General features: G+C 40.8%; 1 protein-coding gene and 1 pseudogene across 1 annotated transcript in view; both read left to right on the plus strand.

Moving 5' to 3' along the window:
- The window catches only part of CFAP58 (cilia and flagella associated protein 58), an 86,394-nt gene extending 80,563 nt beyond the window's left edge, over positions 1-5,831 (plus strand). Inside the window, exons 17-18 of the mRNA XM_028730340.2 lie at positions 315-448; positions 4,643-5,831. Of these exons, the coding sequence (XP_028586173.1) occupies positions 315-448; positions 4,643-4,763 (255 nt within the window). The 3' untranslated portion in view covers positions 4,764-5,831. The remainder of the gene's footprint in view (positions 1-314; positions 449-4,642) is intronic.
- Positions 5,832-10,907: 5,076 nt separating this feature from the next.
- Positions 10,908-11,739, plus strand: LOC144328121 (V-type proton ATPase subunit e 1 pseudogene; annotated as a pseudogene).
- The last annotated feature ends 7,612 nt before the right edge of the window (positions 11,740-19,351 follow it).

A 19,351-nucleotide genomic window follows, 5' to 3' on the forward strand; every position in this document is an offset into this window, starting at 1 on the left:
TATTGGTATCAATGAAACTAAATGATTGTTTTATTGTGTATTTTAAGCTGTTCATTGTGTATTTTAATTATGGCATGCTTTTAATGATTCTGTATTTTAACCATGTTGTGAAACTGGTTTTTATGCTTTGTAAACTGCTTACAAACATCCAGACACTAAGCAGTATATAAATTAATGCATCATGATGATGCAGAATGAGAGAATTGTTACCCGGTGCAGGGACAGATTTAAATAACAATTATTTATAAAAGCCGTATAGGTACAAGAAGACAACAAAGCACCCATGGCATTTGTTTGTTCTTGGTTTTTTTAAGGTTTTGTCTTCTGAATTGAACATGTATGAATCACAGAGTCAAGAATACAAATATGAAATTGAAAGACTTGCCAATGAGCTTCTAAATGTAAAGAAGAAATACCTCACCCAAAAACGCAAGGAACATGAAAACAAGTAAGTGATAGTACCAGTGGTGGTAATAATTACATTATTTAATAATAAATTACTGCCCTCCTGAGATCAGATTATGACAGCAATCTCATGTGTGTGGATACATGTCCCCCTGGTGAGATATGTGAAATTGCCAAATATTGAGTACTTCCTGTAAGTTACTTGTGTGAAAATTCCCCCAAGTGTAGTTTTATCTCTTTTCCCATGTCAGTGCCCAGTTTTCTTAATCCTTTAATTGCAACTCTTTTTTTCAGCCACATCCTGCCCTCCTCCCCCCTGCATTTAATTTCTGTTCTGGTCTTTTTATGTTGGTCCAGACTCAAGTAAACAGTTGCACTAGCAGGAGACAGTGCAATGAGTCCTGCTAGTGCAACAGGGCTCCCCCCTTCTCCCCTGTACATACCTTGTGCACCCACTTCCACCCCCAAATTGGCTGTAGGGGAAGGAAAGGGGAGATCATTTCATCTTCCAAGAAAAAATGCTTGCACTGATGTAATGATCATAATAGCTTGATGCTGAATTGCTCTCTGAGTTTGCTATTTCCAGACTTGATTGAATTGCATCCCATCACTGCTTTGTTTGGTGTATGGGGTGTTAGCAGTTTGACTTCACCCCAGAAGGCGCATTCCATTGTCTCTCAAGACAGACGGATGTCAATAACTGCTTTGGTGTTTCTCATTGATGAGGGCTTTGTTCCTTCACATTGGAATCTGAACAGAGTATATAGTCAGTCTTCCAAAATCAGCTACATATTACAAAACCCTGGACCAGGGGTTGGCAAACTTTCAGCAGGGGGCCGGTCCACTGTCCCTCAGACCTTGTGGGGGGCCGGACTATATTTTGGAAAAAAATAATGAACAAATTCCTATGGCCCACAAATAACCCAGAGATGCATTATTATTATTATTATTATTATTATTATTATTATTATTATTATTATTATTATTATTTATTAAATAAAAGCACACATTCTACTCATGTAAAAACACCAGGCAGGCCCCACAAATAACCCAGAGATGCATTTTAAATAAAAGGACACATTCTACTCATGTAAAAACACGCTGATTCCCAGACCATCTGCCGGCCGGATTTAGAAGGTGATTGGGCCAGATCCGGCCCCTGGGCCTTAGTTTGCCTACCCATGCCCTGGACCATCCCTGCTTCTGGAAATTCTCAATATCACACCTGTCAATTCAAAACCATTCAAACATCGCAATTTGCTTATGCAGAAACCACTTAACATGAGAGAAACCCCATGTTTAGAACTTCATGTGATCACACACATGCTTATTTAGCTGCATGTACACGTTATTTGGGACGCGGGTGGCGCTGTGGGTAAAAGCCTCAGTGCCTAGGACTTGCCGATTGAAAGGTCGGCGGTTCGAATCCCCGTGGTGGGGTGCGCTCCCGTCGCTCGGTCCCAACGCCTGCCAACCTAGCAGTTCGAAAGCATCCCCGGGTGCAAGTAGATAAATAGGGACCGCTTACTAGCGGGAAGGTAAACGGCGTTCCGTGTGCTGCGCTGGCTCACCAGATGCAGCTTGTCACGCTGGCCACGTGACCTGGAAGTGTCTGCGGACAGCGCTGGCTCCCCGCCTATAGAGTGAGAGGAGCGCACAACCCTAGAGTCTGGCAAGACTGGCCCGTACGGGCAGGGGTACAGTGGTGCCTCGCAAGACGAAAAGAATCCGTTCCGCGATTCTCTTCGTCTAGCGGTTTTTTCGTCTTGCGAAGCAACCCTATTAGCAGCTTAGCGGATTAGCGCTATTAGTGGTTTAGCGGCTTAGCGGCTATTAAAGGCTTAGCGGCTTAGCTGCTAAAAGGCTATTAGCGGCTTAGCGGCTTAGAAAAAGGGGGGGGAAGCGGGGGGAAAATCGCAAGACTAGCAAGACGTTTCGTCTTGCGAAGCAAGCCCATAGGGAAAATCGTCTTGCGAAGCAACTCAAAAACGGATAACCCTTTCGTCTAGCGGGTTTTCCATCTTGCGAGGCATTCGTCTTGCGGGGCATCACTGTACCTTTACCTTTACACGTTATTTACTTGATCTAATAGTCTCTTGATTCTGTTCTCAGTCACCAGTCTTGATTTTTGCAATCATGCTTCTCCCCATCTATGAATTATATGTGCATTGGGCAGTTCAAATAATTTAATATATTCCTGTTTCGCTCCTTCCTGTGCTAGAACGTGATTTTTAGAACCTGCACTAGTACCCATTTAGGAATATGGAATTTGATTTCAAACTAGTTACTTCCTTTACCACCCGAACTTCATGTTTTTAGATAGCAAACAGTTCTGATGACTGAATTAGCAAAACAGTCAGCAATCAAAGGCGACCTCTGCCCATCTGCAAATGGCATAATGTTGCCTTGATGTTTGGAATTAGCAACAATTGTTCGTGGCTAATGGCCTTCCTGGGGCTTTATGATCAATACACAAAGCTACCATAATGTCTAGCAATCCATTTCCAACAGCTAAGTGTCCTTTTGAAAACAGCTACAATCTTTAGAATTTGAACCCTGGGCCTAGCTTTTCCATTTCAGCATTACAGGGGAAGAAATTCACTCTGCCGTATTTTATTTCTAGAATTTCATTTCCTGCTACTATTATATTTTTAAAGGGCAATGGACCATCTATAAGGAATAGAGTTACGCCTAGATATATATGAGTATTACATACGGTACTATGAGGTTTTCATTTTTGTCAGTTTTATGCCACTTCCATAGTAAATTATGTTTATAAGTCCAGAAAGGAGAATTAAGCTATCTCCTTTCTTCTTTTTTATTTTTTTTCTTACTATTTCCTTCTCCTTCTGCCTCCAAAATAGTCATGTAGTCAAGGGGACCTGCACATGTTTAGCTACTTCTTTCTAGTGTAGTATATAGTCCAGTGTCTATAACAGCTTGAATAAATTTGCAGTGTAGGGCATGATTGTGGGACTGCTACAGAAAATCGTCATAAGCTCTCTTTTGCTTCTTGCTCTCTGTTGCATGTTGAGATCACAGCACATTAGTCATTATTTAGGAGAGTTTGGTGCACAGTTGCATACATGCTTGCAACAATCTCACCCTTTCTCTTTTCCTCAGTGCCACAGTCCTTGAATTACTTTTTAAAAGAAAACATTTACTAGGAAGCAAATTTAAAATGTTCTCCAGGAAACTATTTAGTTTTTTGAACCATAGGGTTGTATCCAACGTAAGTTCTACTCAAAATATATGCAGTGGAAGTAGTGGACCTTAGGTGAACCGTGCCCATTAATTTTAGTGGGTATGCTTTGGGGATAACTAGCACTGGATACATACAACCTATTGTTAGCTTCAGACATTTTTGAGGCTTTGGTCTGTACCATCAAAAGTCCAAAGATTTTTTAAAAATTGTTAGAAAAAAATATAATACAGCATTTTTGTGCTTTAGTACCACCAGTTTACAGTGATCTGATAAATTTGTTTGAACATTTTGCTCCATTTATGTAGTTGTACATCTCAGTTCAGGAAAATGTGTCTTTCACATTGCTCTCCTGGCTCCCCCCCCCTTTCCTCATTAAATATCTGAGTGGATAGTTAAACTATGCTGCTTTCTCTTAAGGCTGCTAAATTCAAGTTGTGATTGTTCTTCCTATGGCTTTAAGTCTAATGGTCACACCTATCAGTTCAAAGTTATATAGGCAATGTTGGCTTTGTGTAAAAAGAACTGGATAATTATCTCTATAAATCTGTTAAATGGTGAAAATGGCTAACACAATTTCTTCATTAAAATTCAACAAAGAGGGGGAAAAAATCCCTTTTTTGCCTTTGATGATTTCAGCTTTTTATTTGAAAAACAAATAATCATATGGAGGAACAGTGCCAAGATTAGAAATTCCAAGTCTTACATTTATTATTCTTTTAATGAGAAACTGTGACCATTTTGAGGGGGTAACATTAGGAGAGCTCATTTAGTTCTAATTTTTAATAATTCTGCGTACCGTAAGCAGTCACCTAATTAGATCCAAACAGGCATCTAATTGTGGTTGTTTAGCTAAACAAGCTTTCATCAACTTATTTTTAATGATCTCCTGATAGAGCTATTGCTGCTATTAAAACTTTTGGAACTTTTCAAAATGATACTGAGATAAAAAATGTAATAATATGCCCTCTTTCTTTCTTTCTTTCTTTCTTTCTTTCTTTCTTTCTTTCTTTCTTTCCTAATTCTATCCCTAAGGGAAAAGGAGAGAGCCTTGAGTAACATAGAGCATGACTACCAAGGAACGAGAGCCAGAACTTCACGCTTCACCGGAGGTGGTTTCCCGCTTAGCAACCCACCTCCCAAAATTGTAGCCTAACACTATGGCATCATTAAACCTCATCCACTAGAATGGAAAAGAGACATTGGCATGTCCAGCTGAACTAAAATGTTTTTGAATACAGATTAAATAATATTATGGTTTTTAAAATAATTTGTAGCAAAATATTTCTTCGAGGTTACTGTGTTCTTTCATTAAAGGTAGCATTCTGGCATAGGCAATGCTATTTTTTATGCCCAGTTAGTTGAATGCTGCGCATAATGAAGTCACTCCCCATCCTATAGATATATTTGGAGCAGATATTTCGATTTTACAGTTTTTGTTGTACTTCAAAGTACTCAAGACTAGAAGTAAGTTCAGTTGAAATCAGTGATACATGCTTCCAAGTAAATATATTGCATATAAAATTGTAATCAACTGTAAAATATCCATATCTATATTGGCTTAAACTACCTCTTCTTCAGCATGAAAAAACATGAAAAATAACTAGAATGCTAATAATTTAGCTTAAGAAAATATAAAGCTTAGAATTCATCACTTTATCGGAACAACATTAATCTGTGAAAGTTTAAAGTCATTCTCAAAACTGATTAGGAACATTGGGAAGGTATGCGATAACATTAAGCCCATACTGGTGAATGTATTTCCTTTTTATGCTAGCTAGCTAGTATGATGGCAACATCTTTGACTGTCTGTACATTTAGATTATGCCTATCTTTCATTAATTTGTTTCTCAATCTAGAGTCTAAATATAACCAACCTTACATTTTCGAACCTGTTAAAAGGAAGACACTGATTTAGTTCTGCAACATTTAAAGATTGTTTACATTTTACATCATATATACCTCCCCACACCAAAACCTTTTCAACCAAAGAGATTTAATTAACATTCATTAGCAAGCCATTTAATAATGTCAATATGTGAGGTGCTGAAGAATGGGGATAAGAGTTTAAAATAAAATGTCTTTGATGTATTCTTGCCTCAGGGATAAAAAACTCCCAGGAGAGAGCCTGATAAATATTTCATTAAAAAAAACTTTTGCAAAGATATTGATCTTTTGTTTGGTGGAATACAGAATTGTATATTAAAGCCCCTTTGGAAAACTATTAATGTTAAGTGTTTATTTCATAGAAATCAAGTAATCTGTGATGGGGAATCATTTTGCTTTTATATAAAGGACAAAGATACTTAGTTATTGGAGGAATTGCCATTGTCTTTAATTTCTGAAGCAATTATTATTCTTGTTAGGGTCTCTGTCTTTCGTGTCTTGTTTCCTGAAGATACCAGTGAATACTTAAAATTATATTTCTTACCATTTTCTTACCATCATAACAATCAACCCACTATAAACAAAATATGCAATGTACAACTCCTAGTATCTTTGCTGCATCGGCTGCATGGACCAGCAGAGACTGATTTAGGTTGGAGCATCCATCTTACCAGTACTGCATTGGTGAATTAAATGCAATCAGAAGAAGAACATCTGAGCCAGCTTTGTGGGTAAGCCCTTAGACATGTTGGTTTTTTATATTCTTTCCCAAAACATCTTCACAACTTTCTTAAAATGCTATTATATGCATATGTGTTTATTTTGTTTTCTTTATAATGAAATTTGTCTCCATTCAGTACAAATTGGAACAATACATAGTTGAAGGTGTAGCTGCTTTACCCTGGCACAATGCCACCAGAGTCAACAAAGCTAAGTTTATTAATACCAGCAGGTAATCTGGCATGTTTCTGTATAGACAGGTGGCTCCTCGTAGGATAAAAGGATGTATGCTGACTTTAGCAGAATCATTGCTCTCATTTCCCCCTACACCTTGACCCTTTTGCTAATGAAAGCAGCAAAAGCATAACTGAAACGTCATATCGGGTTCCTAGTGAGCTCATATTTTCCAAGGATATTTGAGTCATTGTCCTGTATAATGTCAGCATGATCCAGCTAAAGAAAAGCACTTTTAACCTCTGTTGATTTCAACTGAGATAGGCAATCATGTGCTAAGTCAGTGGAAATTGTAAGGCTACAGTTCCTAATAAAACTTACCAGGAAGGAAATTCTTTTCAACTCAAGAGGATTAAACTTCAGAGGAAGCATATGTATGAGCAAGCTGAAAAGTGCTTTACTTCAGCTGGATCATTCCCAGCAGATTTTAAGGTTGGGTGAATATGAATTTTGTTTTTATATGGTCAAGCTGTGTTTGCTGATGTTCTGCAAAAAAGGAAAGGGGTTTGTGATGTGTGGCTACTGCCCACTTAAATAAGTGCTCAATTAGAAAGACGGGGTTCAGATTTCAATCATTCCACAGTAAGAATGGTTTGTCTTGGTCAAATTACTTTTTTTATTTGGCAATTCATATCTGCGAAATGCAAACTGTCAAATTGCCTCCACACCAGCAATGAGCATGTGAGGCTGGTTTTGAGGTTAAAGGTCACACTTTAATTAAGGACCTGCAAGGGAAAAAACTAGAAAAAAGTGTGGGTCATCTACCTTAGTGAAGAGTAACATCTTTTCCCTTTACCATCCATGTTCAGCACCTCTAACCTGTCTGGTAACTGATCAGTGATCAGTGCCCTGATAGCCTGTTCACTTAAAACTGCAAGCTAAGGAGCAGAACCATCTCCTCCTGCTGTCTAGCATTCAGAGGGATGGCCTCATCAGCACCATATCCACTCTCCACAAGGTTGGTCAGCTATAATGATGGGAGTGGGTAAACATCCCTTCACCAAATTTGTACTGTTTCAGTGCTCACCACTGAAGTGAAGCCAAGTCCCCTCCATGGCTGCACCACATGCCTGTTATGCTGGAAAAGCCTATTGAATTGATCAACAACTCTTCAGATTTGCAGTATGGAGTAGGTGAAAAAAGGTGGTTTCAGCAGTCACCCCAAAATTTCCTACTTGGCTCCTAATGGCAGCTGGCTAATCCCACATGGCAAAAAGGGATGGATGATGCAGGACAGCTTATACAGGCAGCCTGATTTTGTCACACAGATGTTGTTAGGGCTGCCAAACTTCTGCATTACTAGGATTTCTAAGGCAAGTCAGTTTGGCATTTTTGTATATAAACCCCCCCCCAACAATTTTGGGGTCTTCTTAAAAAGCTCAACAATTTTCAGTGTGTCCTGGCTTTTACTTTTTGAAATATGGTGTGAGACTTTCACAGTGCCATTTCCAAAGGGTGTTAGAGGCAAAAATGGGAGTAAAAAGTGCCGGATATCTTTTTAAAAACGAACAAGACACATTTGTTGAGCTCATTTCTTGGAAAATTGCTATAAAGCAGTTTCTGCTCAGAAAAGTACCTCATTCATTAGACTATAATTAAAGGTCAAACGTTAGGGAATGGACATAACGGTGAAGGGGGGGATGAAACTGTCAGGTTTGGAGTCTGGTTTGGGGCCATGTGGGCAGCAGGTAAGTGCCAGCATCTCAACACTGCTTGCTTTATAAAGGAACAGATGCACATTTCTAGGGCTGTCAACCCGGTGCCCTTTACAAAACTGAAAATTCAAATCAAGGAATATCAAGGGGAAATGCATGCCAGTGTTGTTTCTCTGATCAAGAGCTTCACCTCATGTCTTCTCAGGGGATCTCTCTCGTAATTTACTTCAGTGCTTCAGGGTAAGTGATTTTCCATCTGCCTTTATCATCTGCCAGCAAGCCAACCTTACTGTGAGCAGTGTGTGCTTTCGGCACCTTTCACCTTCTCACATTGGTATCCCTTGAACTCAGCTCCAGGCTCAGAATGCAATTCTAATATTCTTTGTCTGTTTTATTTACCTCTGTGACATTTTCTCAGCATGTGGCAAAGTGTGGTTTGGATTAGATGAATATGCTGAGGTCTGTAGTAAATACCTTCAACTCTGTGATTAGATCCCCTTCAGAATACACTATTCCAAACTATCCAGTGAGCTCTTAATAGCTAACAAATTTATCTTGGCATGAGTTTTTGTAGACAAGATGAACACTTTTGCCACATTAAATGTGTTGATCCTTAAGGGGGCACCTGGAGCCAGTTGAGGGTATTTTTATTCAGGAGACAGAACAGCAAATTGTGCTGCTGCTTCCCTAAGTCAAGGTGCAGGTTGGCAAGTTATGGTGGCACCTGAGAGAGAAAACCCTATAAGCATCTCTCTCTGGAAAGAAAAATGCATCAGTAGTAAATTTTAAAGTTACAAATTGATGCCGTTTCATGACACCCACATCAATTCTGTCTAATAATAGGGCTACCCTTAGAGGCACAGGACTATTTTAATGCTTTACTGCAACATGCTAGCACAACTTGGAAGCTCCCTCTCTCCCTTTCTTTCTGGCCAAAGTACATTGAACAATCAGTTTCACTGATAGCAAACCCAGTTGTCACCTGACCAGTTTTAAAACAGTTTTGGTTTTGCCCTTCCTCACTAGAAAGTTTGGGACGCAGGTGGCGCTGTGGGTTAAACCACAGAGCCTAGGGCTTGCTGATCAGAAGATCGGTGGTTCAAATTCCTGCGACAGGGTGAGCTCCCGTTGCTTCGTCCCTGCTCCTGCCAACCTAGCAGTTCGAAAGCACAAAGCGCAAATAGATAAATAGGTACCGCTCTGGCGGGAAGGTAAACGGAGTTTCTGTGCGCTGCTCTGGTTCGTCAGAAGCGGCTTAGTCATGCTGGCCACATGACACAAAAGCTGTACACTGGCTCCCTTGGCTAATAAAGCGAGATGAGCGCCGCAACCCCAGAGTCGTCCGCAACTGGCCCTTATGGTCAGGGGTCCCTTTACCTTTACTAGAAAGTTTATTTCACTAGTAAGTGGTGATTCAGAATGTGCATGCATTTAAATGAACAGTATTATGCCAAACAAGAACCAGTGTCCTTGCAGGAAATGGTTTACTAAGCAATTCAGGAGATACCCACCAAAGATGCAACACATGCAGGGTAACCTGAGTACCAAATTGGAATTCCAGGCTAACCACACAACATTTTGTCACTACCGTGTCTGCTTTTCAGGTGAGTTTGTGTACTGTTTCAGTGAGGTGATTGTCAAGGTAGTTGTGCACTTGTCCACTGTTTATAGCCTGAAGAATTTACTCTGATGGTTTGTTTTTCCTATGGCAGTTGATGAGGTCAGATTTGTAGGTCACCACCTGGAACCTGATTAACATACCTGTAAAATGGAATGCTAGACCTGACTACTAGCCAACTTTCAGGAACAAAAAGATAATTGACCTCAGGAAACTGCCTTTGGCAGTCTCTTCATTATTTTTATTGGGGTGTCCCACAAACCAATTACTTTTCACAATGGGCCTTTTATGAAGCTATTTAGTTTAAAATGGATTTTAGAAAGACTAGTAGTTGTAAGGGAGACAGTAATCCCAAAACAAGCTCAGTAGAGTGGTTTATTATTATTATTATTATTATTATTATTATTATTATTATTATTATTATTATTATTATGTATTTGGTTGGAATAACCAGGAAAGGAACAATCTTGAACAATAATCCCGCTAGATTATATTGGTGTCTAAGTCTAGGCAATTGATTAAAAGAAAAATTCTGTATGTAGTGCAGATGTATATGCAGTATTGAATCTACTAAGATGACCTGAGAGAAAACATGGGATTCCAAGTTTTGTTCTTCTTCCAAACAAGGTAAGTGCAAGGATTCTCACTCTTTTTTAGTTAGTTATTTTTAAAAAATAAATTCTAAACTATCCTTCATTCAACAGCTTCCAGGGTAATGCACAATCATAAAAATACAATATAATAACGTCCTTTAAACAACAATAAAACTGAGAGGCAACATAAATGCAAAACTACTAAGCAGAACAGACACCATAAAAACAATTTAAAATGTCTGGGCAAATAAAAATGTCTTAATCTGGCACCTAGGCCTGAGGGTGCTTGCAAAACAAATAGCTCTATGATTCAAGCTGAGCCACCTATTGCAAGGGGATTTGTTTTCAAGGAGTTCAAGACAATGCATATTATTTATTTATTAGATGTATACCCTGCACGTTCTTCCAGAGTAGCCCAGGGCAGCAAACATATCAATACTAATACAATTAAAACTTCTAAAAAAACAGTTTAAGGCTCCTAAAAGTAATCACCTCCGAAATTATTAATTTCAGGGTTGCCAGGTACATAACTTTCAGCAATCAAATGCCTGGGTAAATGGGAGGGAGGGAGCAAGAGGGAGCATACGCCGGCTATGGCGTATGGCGGCCTCACGGTGTCCATCACCATCATGAGCATGTTCTGGGCAGTGGTTGGCGGTGTCCTGCCATGGTTTGTGCCTAAGGGGCCTAATTGGAGTGTTATCAACACAATGTTGGTGACATGTGCTGTCTACTGCTACCTCTTCCGGCTGATTGCAATCCTGGCTCAACTGAACCCTTTCTTCGGACCACAGTTAAAAAGTGAAGTAATTTGATATCTAAAGTACCATTGGCCCTTAACCGATGTGCTCTTCTACTGCAGTTTGTGAACTGGGATATGAAGATGTTTTCTCTATGTAAAGCCCCATCGATCCAAAGATGCCTTCTAATGTACTTTGAATCTGACCATGTCTGCTCAGTGCCTTACTGTTTGTTTTATTACAAGAAAGGTTTGCCTAATCTTGTTGCTTTTTCACCTTTGAAAGTGCCTAATATATATCTATATCTCTACAGAGTACAACATTGTGCTTGAATTTCAAGTATTATAAATAATATTCCACCCCTCTTCTTTGCACTGACAGTGGCTAGATGAAATTGAGAATTGCCTCTGAGCATTTATGTGCTCTTTCAGGTACTTGGGTGCAAGGCATTTAGGGCCTTGAATTACTAATACCTTGAATTGGGCCCAGTAGCTCACTGGCAGCCTGTGTAGCCCTCTAAGGACCAGTGACACATGGTCCCATTTTGCTGCCCCTCTTACTCACCTAGCAGTCGCATTCTGCACTAGTTGCAGCCTCCAAGACAGCCCCACATAGAGCGCATCACAGTAGTCAAGCCAGATGGTCACAAAAGCATGGGCAACTGAGGCCTGGCTATCCTGATCCAGGAACAGACATACATAGCTGATGAACCAGCATTTATGTGCTCTTTCAGGTACTTGGGTGCAAGGCATTTAGGGCCTTGAATTACTAATACCTTGAATTGGGCCCAGTATTGCAGCAGAAACAAGAGGAAGCTAATCACGGCAAGCCAAAAGCCAACCAGAAGCAAATTGGGCCAATCCTACTCAGTTTCAAAGATAGAACTCAATGTTGACCATTATAAACTAGGTAAAGTGGGAAACAAACTTATGTAGCATGGATAATGTCCAGGGGATCCCACTGAGTTGTTTCCCGCTGTGATCTAAAGTTAGTCACAGAGGAGCTAAAGTTAGTAATGTTTGGAGCTTCCCTGCCTCACTCTGAGAAACATGAAGATGACCTCCACTTTTCTGTTGAATATCCACTGATAAAAGAGCATTATGTTGCATAACCTGTTTACCATCACAATTTCATGGAACTTGAAAAGTCTGGAGCTCAGAAGCCAGAACCCCAAATCAATGAGCCTGAAGACCAAAACAAAAACCAAGAAGCCACAAACAAAGAAGCAAGTGCAGACTCAGAAGGTGAGAGAAAGATGAGGAAAAGTCAGCAAAGACAAGTAGCTTAACATTGCTGCAGCACTTTCTGTGTCCTACTTTGGCTTTTGTAGCACTGAATGGCCATTGGACTGTCAGTGAGAAACAGCAGCATGTAGCACACTCTAAAATAGCGCAACTTATAGTGAGTTCATTTTCTAAGACAAAGATGAGCAATTGTCTAGCTGACCTAGCAAGGTTTCCTCAAAAGCAAACCCAGAAATGAGTTCCATGTTACACTGCAATATAGTCACCTTAAAATCTTACAGCTATAGTATTTTCTTGTACTGCTTAGCATGTTCATATTGAGATGCCTCATCCAGTGGATTCCAGATGGGCAGGGCTTGAGGGATCTAAATACATTTAACAAGTTCCTTAAATTCACACATTGCAGCTCCTCCTTTCATCTAGGCAGATTGAGATAAAATAGTAGAGGTGGGAATGGAGTGTCACGGGCAAATTATACAAACAGAGAGAGACTATTTCCAGAGACAGATGGACCGTAACTCCCCTGTAATTTCATCGTATCGTCTTGAAAGTGGTGTGGTATGAAAGCCAATTCAGAATGTGAACAGTGCTGGAGAAAATAATGTGCTGGATGCTTAAAAAAAGAGAACAATTTGCACTTTGGGAACTTTTCAGAGTTTAAGGAAGAGAGAGAGAAAAATTGCACAATATCAGGTACACAAACAGCCCAAAAGGACAGTTTAAGGTGAAGAATATCAAGTTTGTGATGGCTACCAACTTGGACGACTTTAAAAGAGGATCAGATAAATTCATGGAGAACGAGGCTATCAATGGCTACTAGCCATGATGATAAAGAATTGCCTCCACTGTTGGTGGTGGTCTGCCTCTGAACACCAGCTGCTGGGAAACTCTGGGTCCACCAATGGAAGTATTGCCCAACCCACTTTTTGCCAACTTGTAAAATGTTTGGATGGTATCCAGCAAAGTACTAGCTCAACTAGTATAGAAGGGGTTTTTTTGTCTACAAAACAGAATGTTCCCTCCCTCTCCTCTTTCTACGTGTCACCATAAATATGTTCTGGGGCTTCCTTCCAACCCTCAGGAGCAGATCTGTCGAGGGCTCAGAGTACTTCATTGGACACTGCCCTTGGTAAAAAAAATTCACCCTCCTTTGTGGACCCCACTGTATGCACACTTCCATCTGACAAAAGAGAAGACCCACAGAAGGAACTGGAGTGGTGGTGATGCAGAGAGAGTTATGTTGAAGAAAAAAAAGCAAAATATGGATGGCATAAAAGGGACTCCTGACCGTTGGGTCCAGTCGCGGACAACTCTGGGGTTGTGGTGCTCATCTCGCTTTACTGGCCGAGGGAGCCGGCGTACAGCTTCCGGCTCATGTGGCCAGCATGACTAAGCCGCTTCTGGCGAACCAGAGCAGCGCACGGAAACGCCATTTACCTTCCCACCGGAGAGGTACCTATTTATCTACTTGCACTTTGACGTGCTTTTGAACTGCTAGGTTGGCAGGAGCAGGGACCGAGCAACGGGAGCTCACTCCGTCGCAGGGATTCGAACCACCAACCTTCTGATCAGCAAGACCTTGGCTTTGTGGTTTAGACCACAGCGCCACCCGCGTCCCATGGATGGCATAAGTGTTGCTAATTACAGTTGCTATGTATTGATGAAACTGGCAAACCATCTGTAAACCTTTCCAGACTGTAGACCAGGCATAGGCAAACTCGGCCCTCCAGATGTTTTGGGACTACAACTCCCATCATCCCTGACCACTGGTCCTGTTAGCTAGGGTTGATAGGAGTTGTAGCCCCAAAACATCTGGAGGGCTGAGTTTGCCTATGCCTGCTGTAGACGTTGGCAATATGATCATGCACAAAATGCAGCTTCTGAACTAGCTTCAAGGGAAGCCTCACACAGAGAAAGTTACAGTAGCCCAACTTTGAGGTTGCCAGTGTGGGGGTCACTGTAGTGTGGTGCTACAGAAAGACAACTTGAGCCTCTCTGTTGCTTTGGAATGAGTTTTCTGGAGATACAAGGAGGTGACAACTCCTGAAACACTTTTACTGTTTGCTAGCATATGATTAGGTCAGTTAGCTTTCCAGACATCTGAAAGTCAGTTTCAATTTAGAGAGAAACTCTAGCGAAAGGGCTTTTTTATCACAGCTATAGTCCCAGAAAGAGATACAAGAATAAAGAGTTAGAAGAACATTTGGATGGCATGCTAAGATTATTCCACTGCTTTTTCTGTGGAGAAATAGTGCATGGACAAAGTTTTCTTTTTTCTTTTTAAAAATACAGTGAATCATTAATGTTTGTACTGTTTTGCAAAGAAAGATTCATGACTATCAGAGTTCAGGCCTAGTATTAGATTTATATGTATGAACTGAGATAAAGTATTTTAAAGCTGGAATGTATATTCAATCAGGCAGCATTTTACTGTGTTTTACTGTAAATTGGTTTGATGTTGAAAGGTTTATTTCACTATTGTCCAATAATTTATTTGTCCCTCCCACTTCTCTGAAAACAAAACTGAAGTCTTAAACATTATTAGTCAATGATTATTTTTAAGATTGGTATTAAAGTTTAAAAGTACATAAAAAAGGAGAATGGACTTTCTGAGTTTCTTGCAGTTTTGTGTGGTGTATTCTGAGTTATTGAGTCTAAACAGCAGAAATGCAATGCATTTGTTTGAGCAGAGGCCAAGTCTGGACCTCCAGTTCATTTTTAATTGACTACCATTAAGACATGGCCTAGATCAAACGGTGCCCAGACAAGGATATATTTGGCGCTTCTTCCACTTACTCAACTTTTGTTTATCTTTTTTAAAAACGGCATTTGTAGCTCCTTTCACAACTTTGATGCATGATTTGCATGCATGATTTATCCCTATAACAGAAGGTGATAACGTGCATGCATGGATCACATCAGAATTCCTAACGTGCACAGCAATTGATGAACCGGCACAGATGATGTGAATTCTCCCCTTCCCACACATACAATGATAGTATGATATTGGCAACACAGGTCAGCAATGTCAGCTTTACAGCTGTTCATACTATTTGTTTCAGCTGTTAACAGCTTGAGAGTGCCCCGTTACCAGGTTTGGTACCCTGGACTATCACAGGCCCTGCTAGCAATTACTATGTGAGAGTGCTTGTGTGTGAATTGGATTGCCAAGTATTTATTTACAAAATACTGGTTCCTTGGGTGGCAACAAGGAACAACACAGTGGGTCAAATGGTGCTTGGAGGAATCTGGTGGTTTAGGACAGAGTCACGAAAAAATAGGATGTGTTGGGAAAGGGCTAAAATTTCCATGAACTTTGTTTTTCCTAGTAGGTTGGTACATGGACACATTACGTTGAGGAGGGAGTTATAATGACGAGTGGTTCTGGATGCCTTAAGGCAGGGATAGTAAATGCCATTGTCCATGCTGGTTGAAGCTAATGGGAACTGGAGTCTTAACAATACAGTGGAACCTTCGTTCTCAAACTTAATCCATTCCAGGAATCTGTTTGACTCCCGAAACTGTTCAAAAACCAAGGCACAGCATCTGATTTGCTGCAGGAGCTTCCTGCACTCAATCGAAAGCTGCGGAAGCTGCGTTGGATGTTCAGCTTATGAAAAACATTCACAAACCGCAACACTTGCTTCCAGGTTTGTGGCGTTCTGGAGCCAAGCCGTTTGGGAACCAAGGTACCACTGTATAAGGAGGTCACTACAGCTGCCCTTGTTTTAAGAGGACTAACACATACAGGATACAGGATACAGGACAGGATGTATGTATGTAACGTCAGGTGGGGGTGGATATATAATGCCTGATCCTACATTGTGGGCTGTGCAAAATAGATATAAAAGAAATTGTGGAGCTTTTGGAGAGCAGCAAAGACTAGAGGAAACAGTGGAGTAGAGAAACTGAAGAGAGAACTAAGGAAGAAGAGAGAAGGAAAGAAAACGGATATATTAAGCAGAGAGAAGGGTTGGCTCTTGATAGACTGAAAAGACCTGTGATAAGTGTCTATTCAGCTAGCAATACTGAATTGACTTTTTTTTTTTTAGTTGTTCGTTTATTCAACAAATCCACGGTTGCCAAGTAACAGTTGTGCAGGTGTTTTAAACGCTCATTAATTGTTATAATTGTTCATTAACTGGCTGCCTTAGCAGTTTCTAATATTATGAGATAAAGAAATATCGTGAAAAGTCCTGATCAGAGCAACAAGAGAAGTGAATGCTTTGCTTAGTAGCATGCTGGATTGAGATGAGGGGTTCAAGGTGAAACAATGCCGGACCAGAGAGGAGAAAACTCCTTTAGTCTGAGAGACAACCAGGGCAGGAACCAGGGTTTTACTGAGAAGACAGAAAGGAAGGACATGTTTTTGAAACATTTCAATAAGAGAAGCAATGTGATTTGGTGAGGGACTTAATATGGGGGACAAAGCAGGCAGAGGAGTCAAAGCCAAAACTATGTGCCTGTTACAGGGTGGATGGTGACATTTTCAATTGATGTTGTATGTGAGGAGGAGGACTGAGAAGGAAACATGAGACATTCGTTTCATGATTAGAAAGAATCGCTGTATATTGGCGATACTGCATTCCTGCCTCTTCCCATTTTGCAGCTATGCCTTCTGAGGCATGGATAAGGTAAAGGTAAAGGTACCCCTGCCCGTGCGGGCCAGTCGTGTCCGACTCTGGGGTTGCGTGCTCATCTCGCTCTAGAGGCTGTGAGCCGGCGCTGTCCGGAGACACTTCCGGGTCACATGGCCAGCGTGACGAAGCTGCAGCTGACGAGCCAGCACCAGCGCAGCACACGGAAACGCCTTTTACCTTCCCGCTATAAAGCGGTACCTATTTATCTACTTGCACTTAAGAGTGCTTTCGAACTGCTAGGTGGGCAGGAGCTGGGACCGAACGACGGGAGCTCACCCCGCCGCGGGGATTCAAACTGCCGACCATACGATCGGCAAGTCCTAGGCACTGAAGTTTTACCCACAGCGCCACCCGCGTCCCCTGAGGCATGGATAATTGTTGTTAATAAGAATAATTTTGAAAAATCATACGAGGGTGTCATGCAGAATGTTATGTATTATCTACCTATCTATATACACTTATAGGCAGAGAGATATAAATACAGCAGGCATAAAGAGTTTCAAAAAGTCTCCTGTGCGCATGATCTTCCTTCGTGATGTGACTGCAGCTAATGTCGCAGTCTGATTTATTTCCCAAGGACTGCAGCAAACGGTGTAAGTGCATACAAGATAATCGTGTTGGTGATGGACGCACAGGAGAAGAATGCATTGTGCATAATAAAGAGGCATCTAAAAATAGCAAATGGTTTGTCTTTGGTTATGTACAATGGTAAACATGTTAACATATAGATTTCATAAAGTGTATTGATTCCAGGTTTGTTTGGCTACCCGTTTACATCTGCTGATGAAAATCTGCTGACCCTGCCTCATTTTAGTAACTTCTCCCTCTGCTCCATTTTCAGCTGCCATTCTCTGCTAGTATACTCTCTCTAAATACAGTTGCTTACTCATCTTTTATTATAAAATGTATTGAATTGTTCTCTGAATGAACAACTTGTAATATTCAGATGACAACAGAGGCAGTGTAGCAAATTTTATCAAGGGATTATAGGAGGGTAGAACCACTAACATTTTCCACTGTAACTACATCTTGATATGTAGCAATTAGCTGGTAAAGCTTTTAATGGCATAGCTAATTGCAGTGTTGCTGTTGAGGGCACACTTACAGAGACTGGTTGGAAAGTTGGCAACCCTGTAGGAGGGATTAATTTCACTACCAAGCTCTGTTCAGGTGTTATGCATGAAGAGGGAGTGGCAACCCAAGTAGGGGCCATGAGGCTGCAATGCATATGCCAGCCTTGTCCCCAACACCTCCATCCATTCCACCTGTGCCCTTTCTGTGTTGAGTGGGAAGAGCTCCTTGAAGAAAAGGTAGGATATAAATGCTACAAATACCTAATAAAAACATGCTTAAAGGTCTCCCCATGTTTGGGAACCATGCATTATCAGAGACCCTGATTTTTATTTTTATTTTGCTAATATGAACATTAATTATACTGTACATATTAGAATATGTTAAAAAGATGACATCCAATCAATGCCTAATGCAAAGAAAGTCCTTTTGGAACTAATTGTAAATGGTTCTAGAATGTATAAGCTCAGAGAGACAGCTGTATCTTCTGAGAAGTCCTTGGTATAGCAAACTTGTACTAGGCAGCAGATGGTAGCCATTTTTCAAATTAATTCTTATTGCCATCTGAATCTGCTGTTAGCCTGGTATGTGTATATATAATAGGGTTTTGTAATCTCTTGCTTTTCCCATTAGCCATATTATACTTGGCCATGTACTCTGTGCTAATGCAACCGAAGACGAAGAAAGCCTCCACAGGCAATGGTGCCAACTTTGGTTTGGCTACCCTGTTCCACCTCCAGACCCCCAGTCCCCCCCTTCCCTCTAATTCCCCTCCATCACTGGCCTTTGTTATAAAACATTCCCAATATTGTGCTAGCAGAAATAATGCAAAGTAAGCAAATATGGCATAGCAGGTTTGTAGAATTTTTAATTCCAGGGGCTTCCTTCATGAATGTTTTGAATATTTTTTTAGTGCCAGAGACATCCAGACCTGGCAATAATGTCCTCCTTTCTTGAAAATTAGCCTATCACCCCTGAAATGAGGTGTTTCAGCGGCAATTGGGGGGCAGAGTTTGGGGACATGACCTTCCAGAAAGTGGAGATTGATTCACTTTCTCTTTATTTTTATGAGCGCCAGCAAAGCCTTAATTGAATTATACCAGCTGGCTTGTTTTTATTGCAGCCCTAGCAGACTTTCTGTATTCTGCTCCCCCCAACCGGAGTTTTAGCAGACCATACACTCCATACTAGGTCACAATCCCTGCTCATGGGGAGGCTATTTCTGGGAGCGTGATCTTGGGATGCTCAGAAAAGCATAATAAGTAGCTTGGACCTGGGAGCCCTTCTGATTTTTTCAGTGCTGATCGCCTAACAGATGCCTGGAGTCAATGCATCATCAGTG

The sequence above is a fragment of the Podarcis muralis genome, chromosome 6, assembly GCF_964188315.1.
Source record: "Podarcis muralis chromosome 6, rPodMur119.hap1.1, whole genome shotgun sequence".
Classification (NCBI taxonomy): Eukaryota; Metazoa; Chordata; class Lepidosauria; order Squamata; family Lacertidae; genus Podarcis; species Podarcis muralis.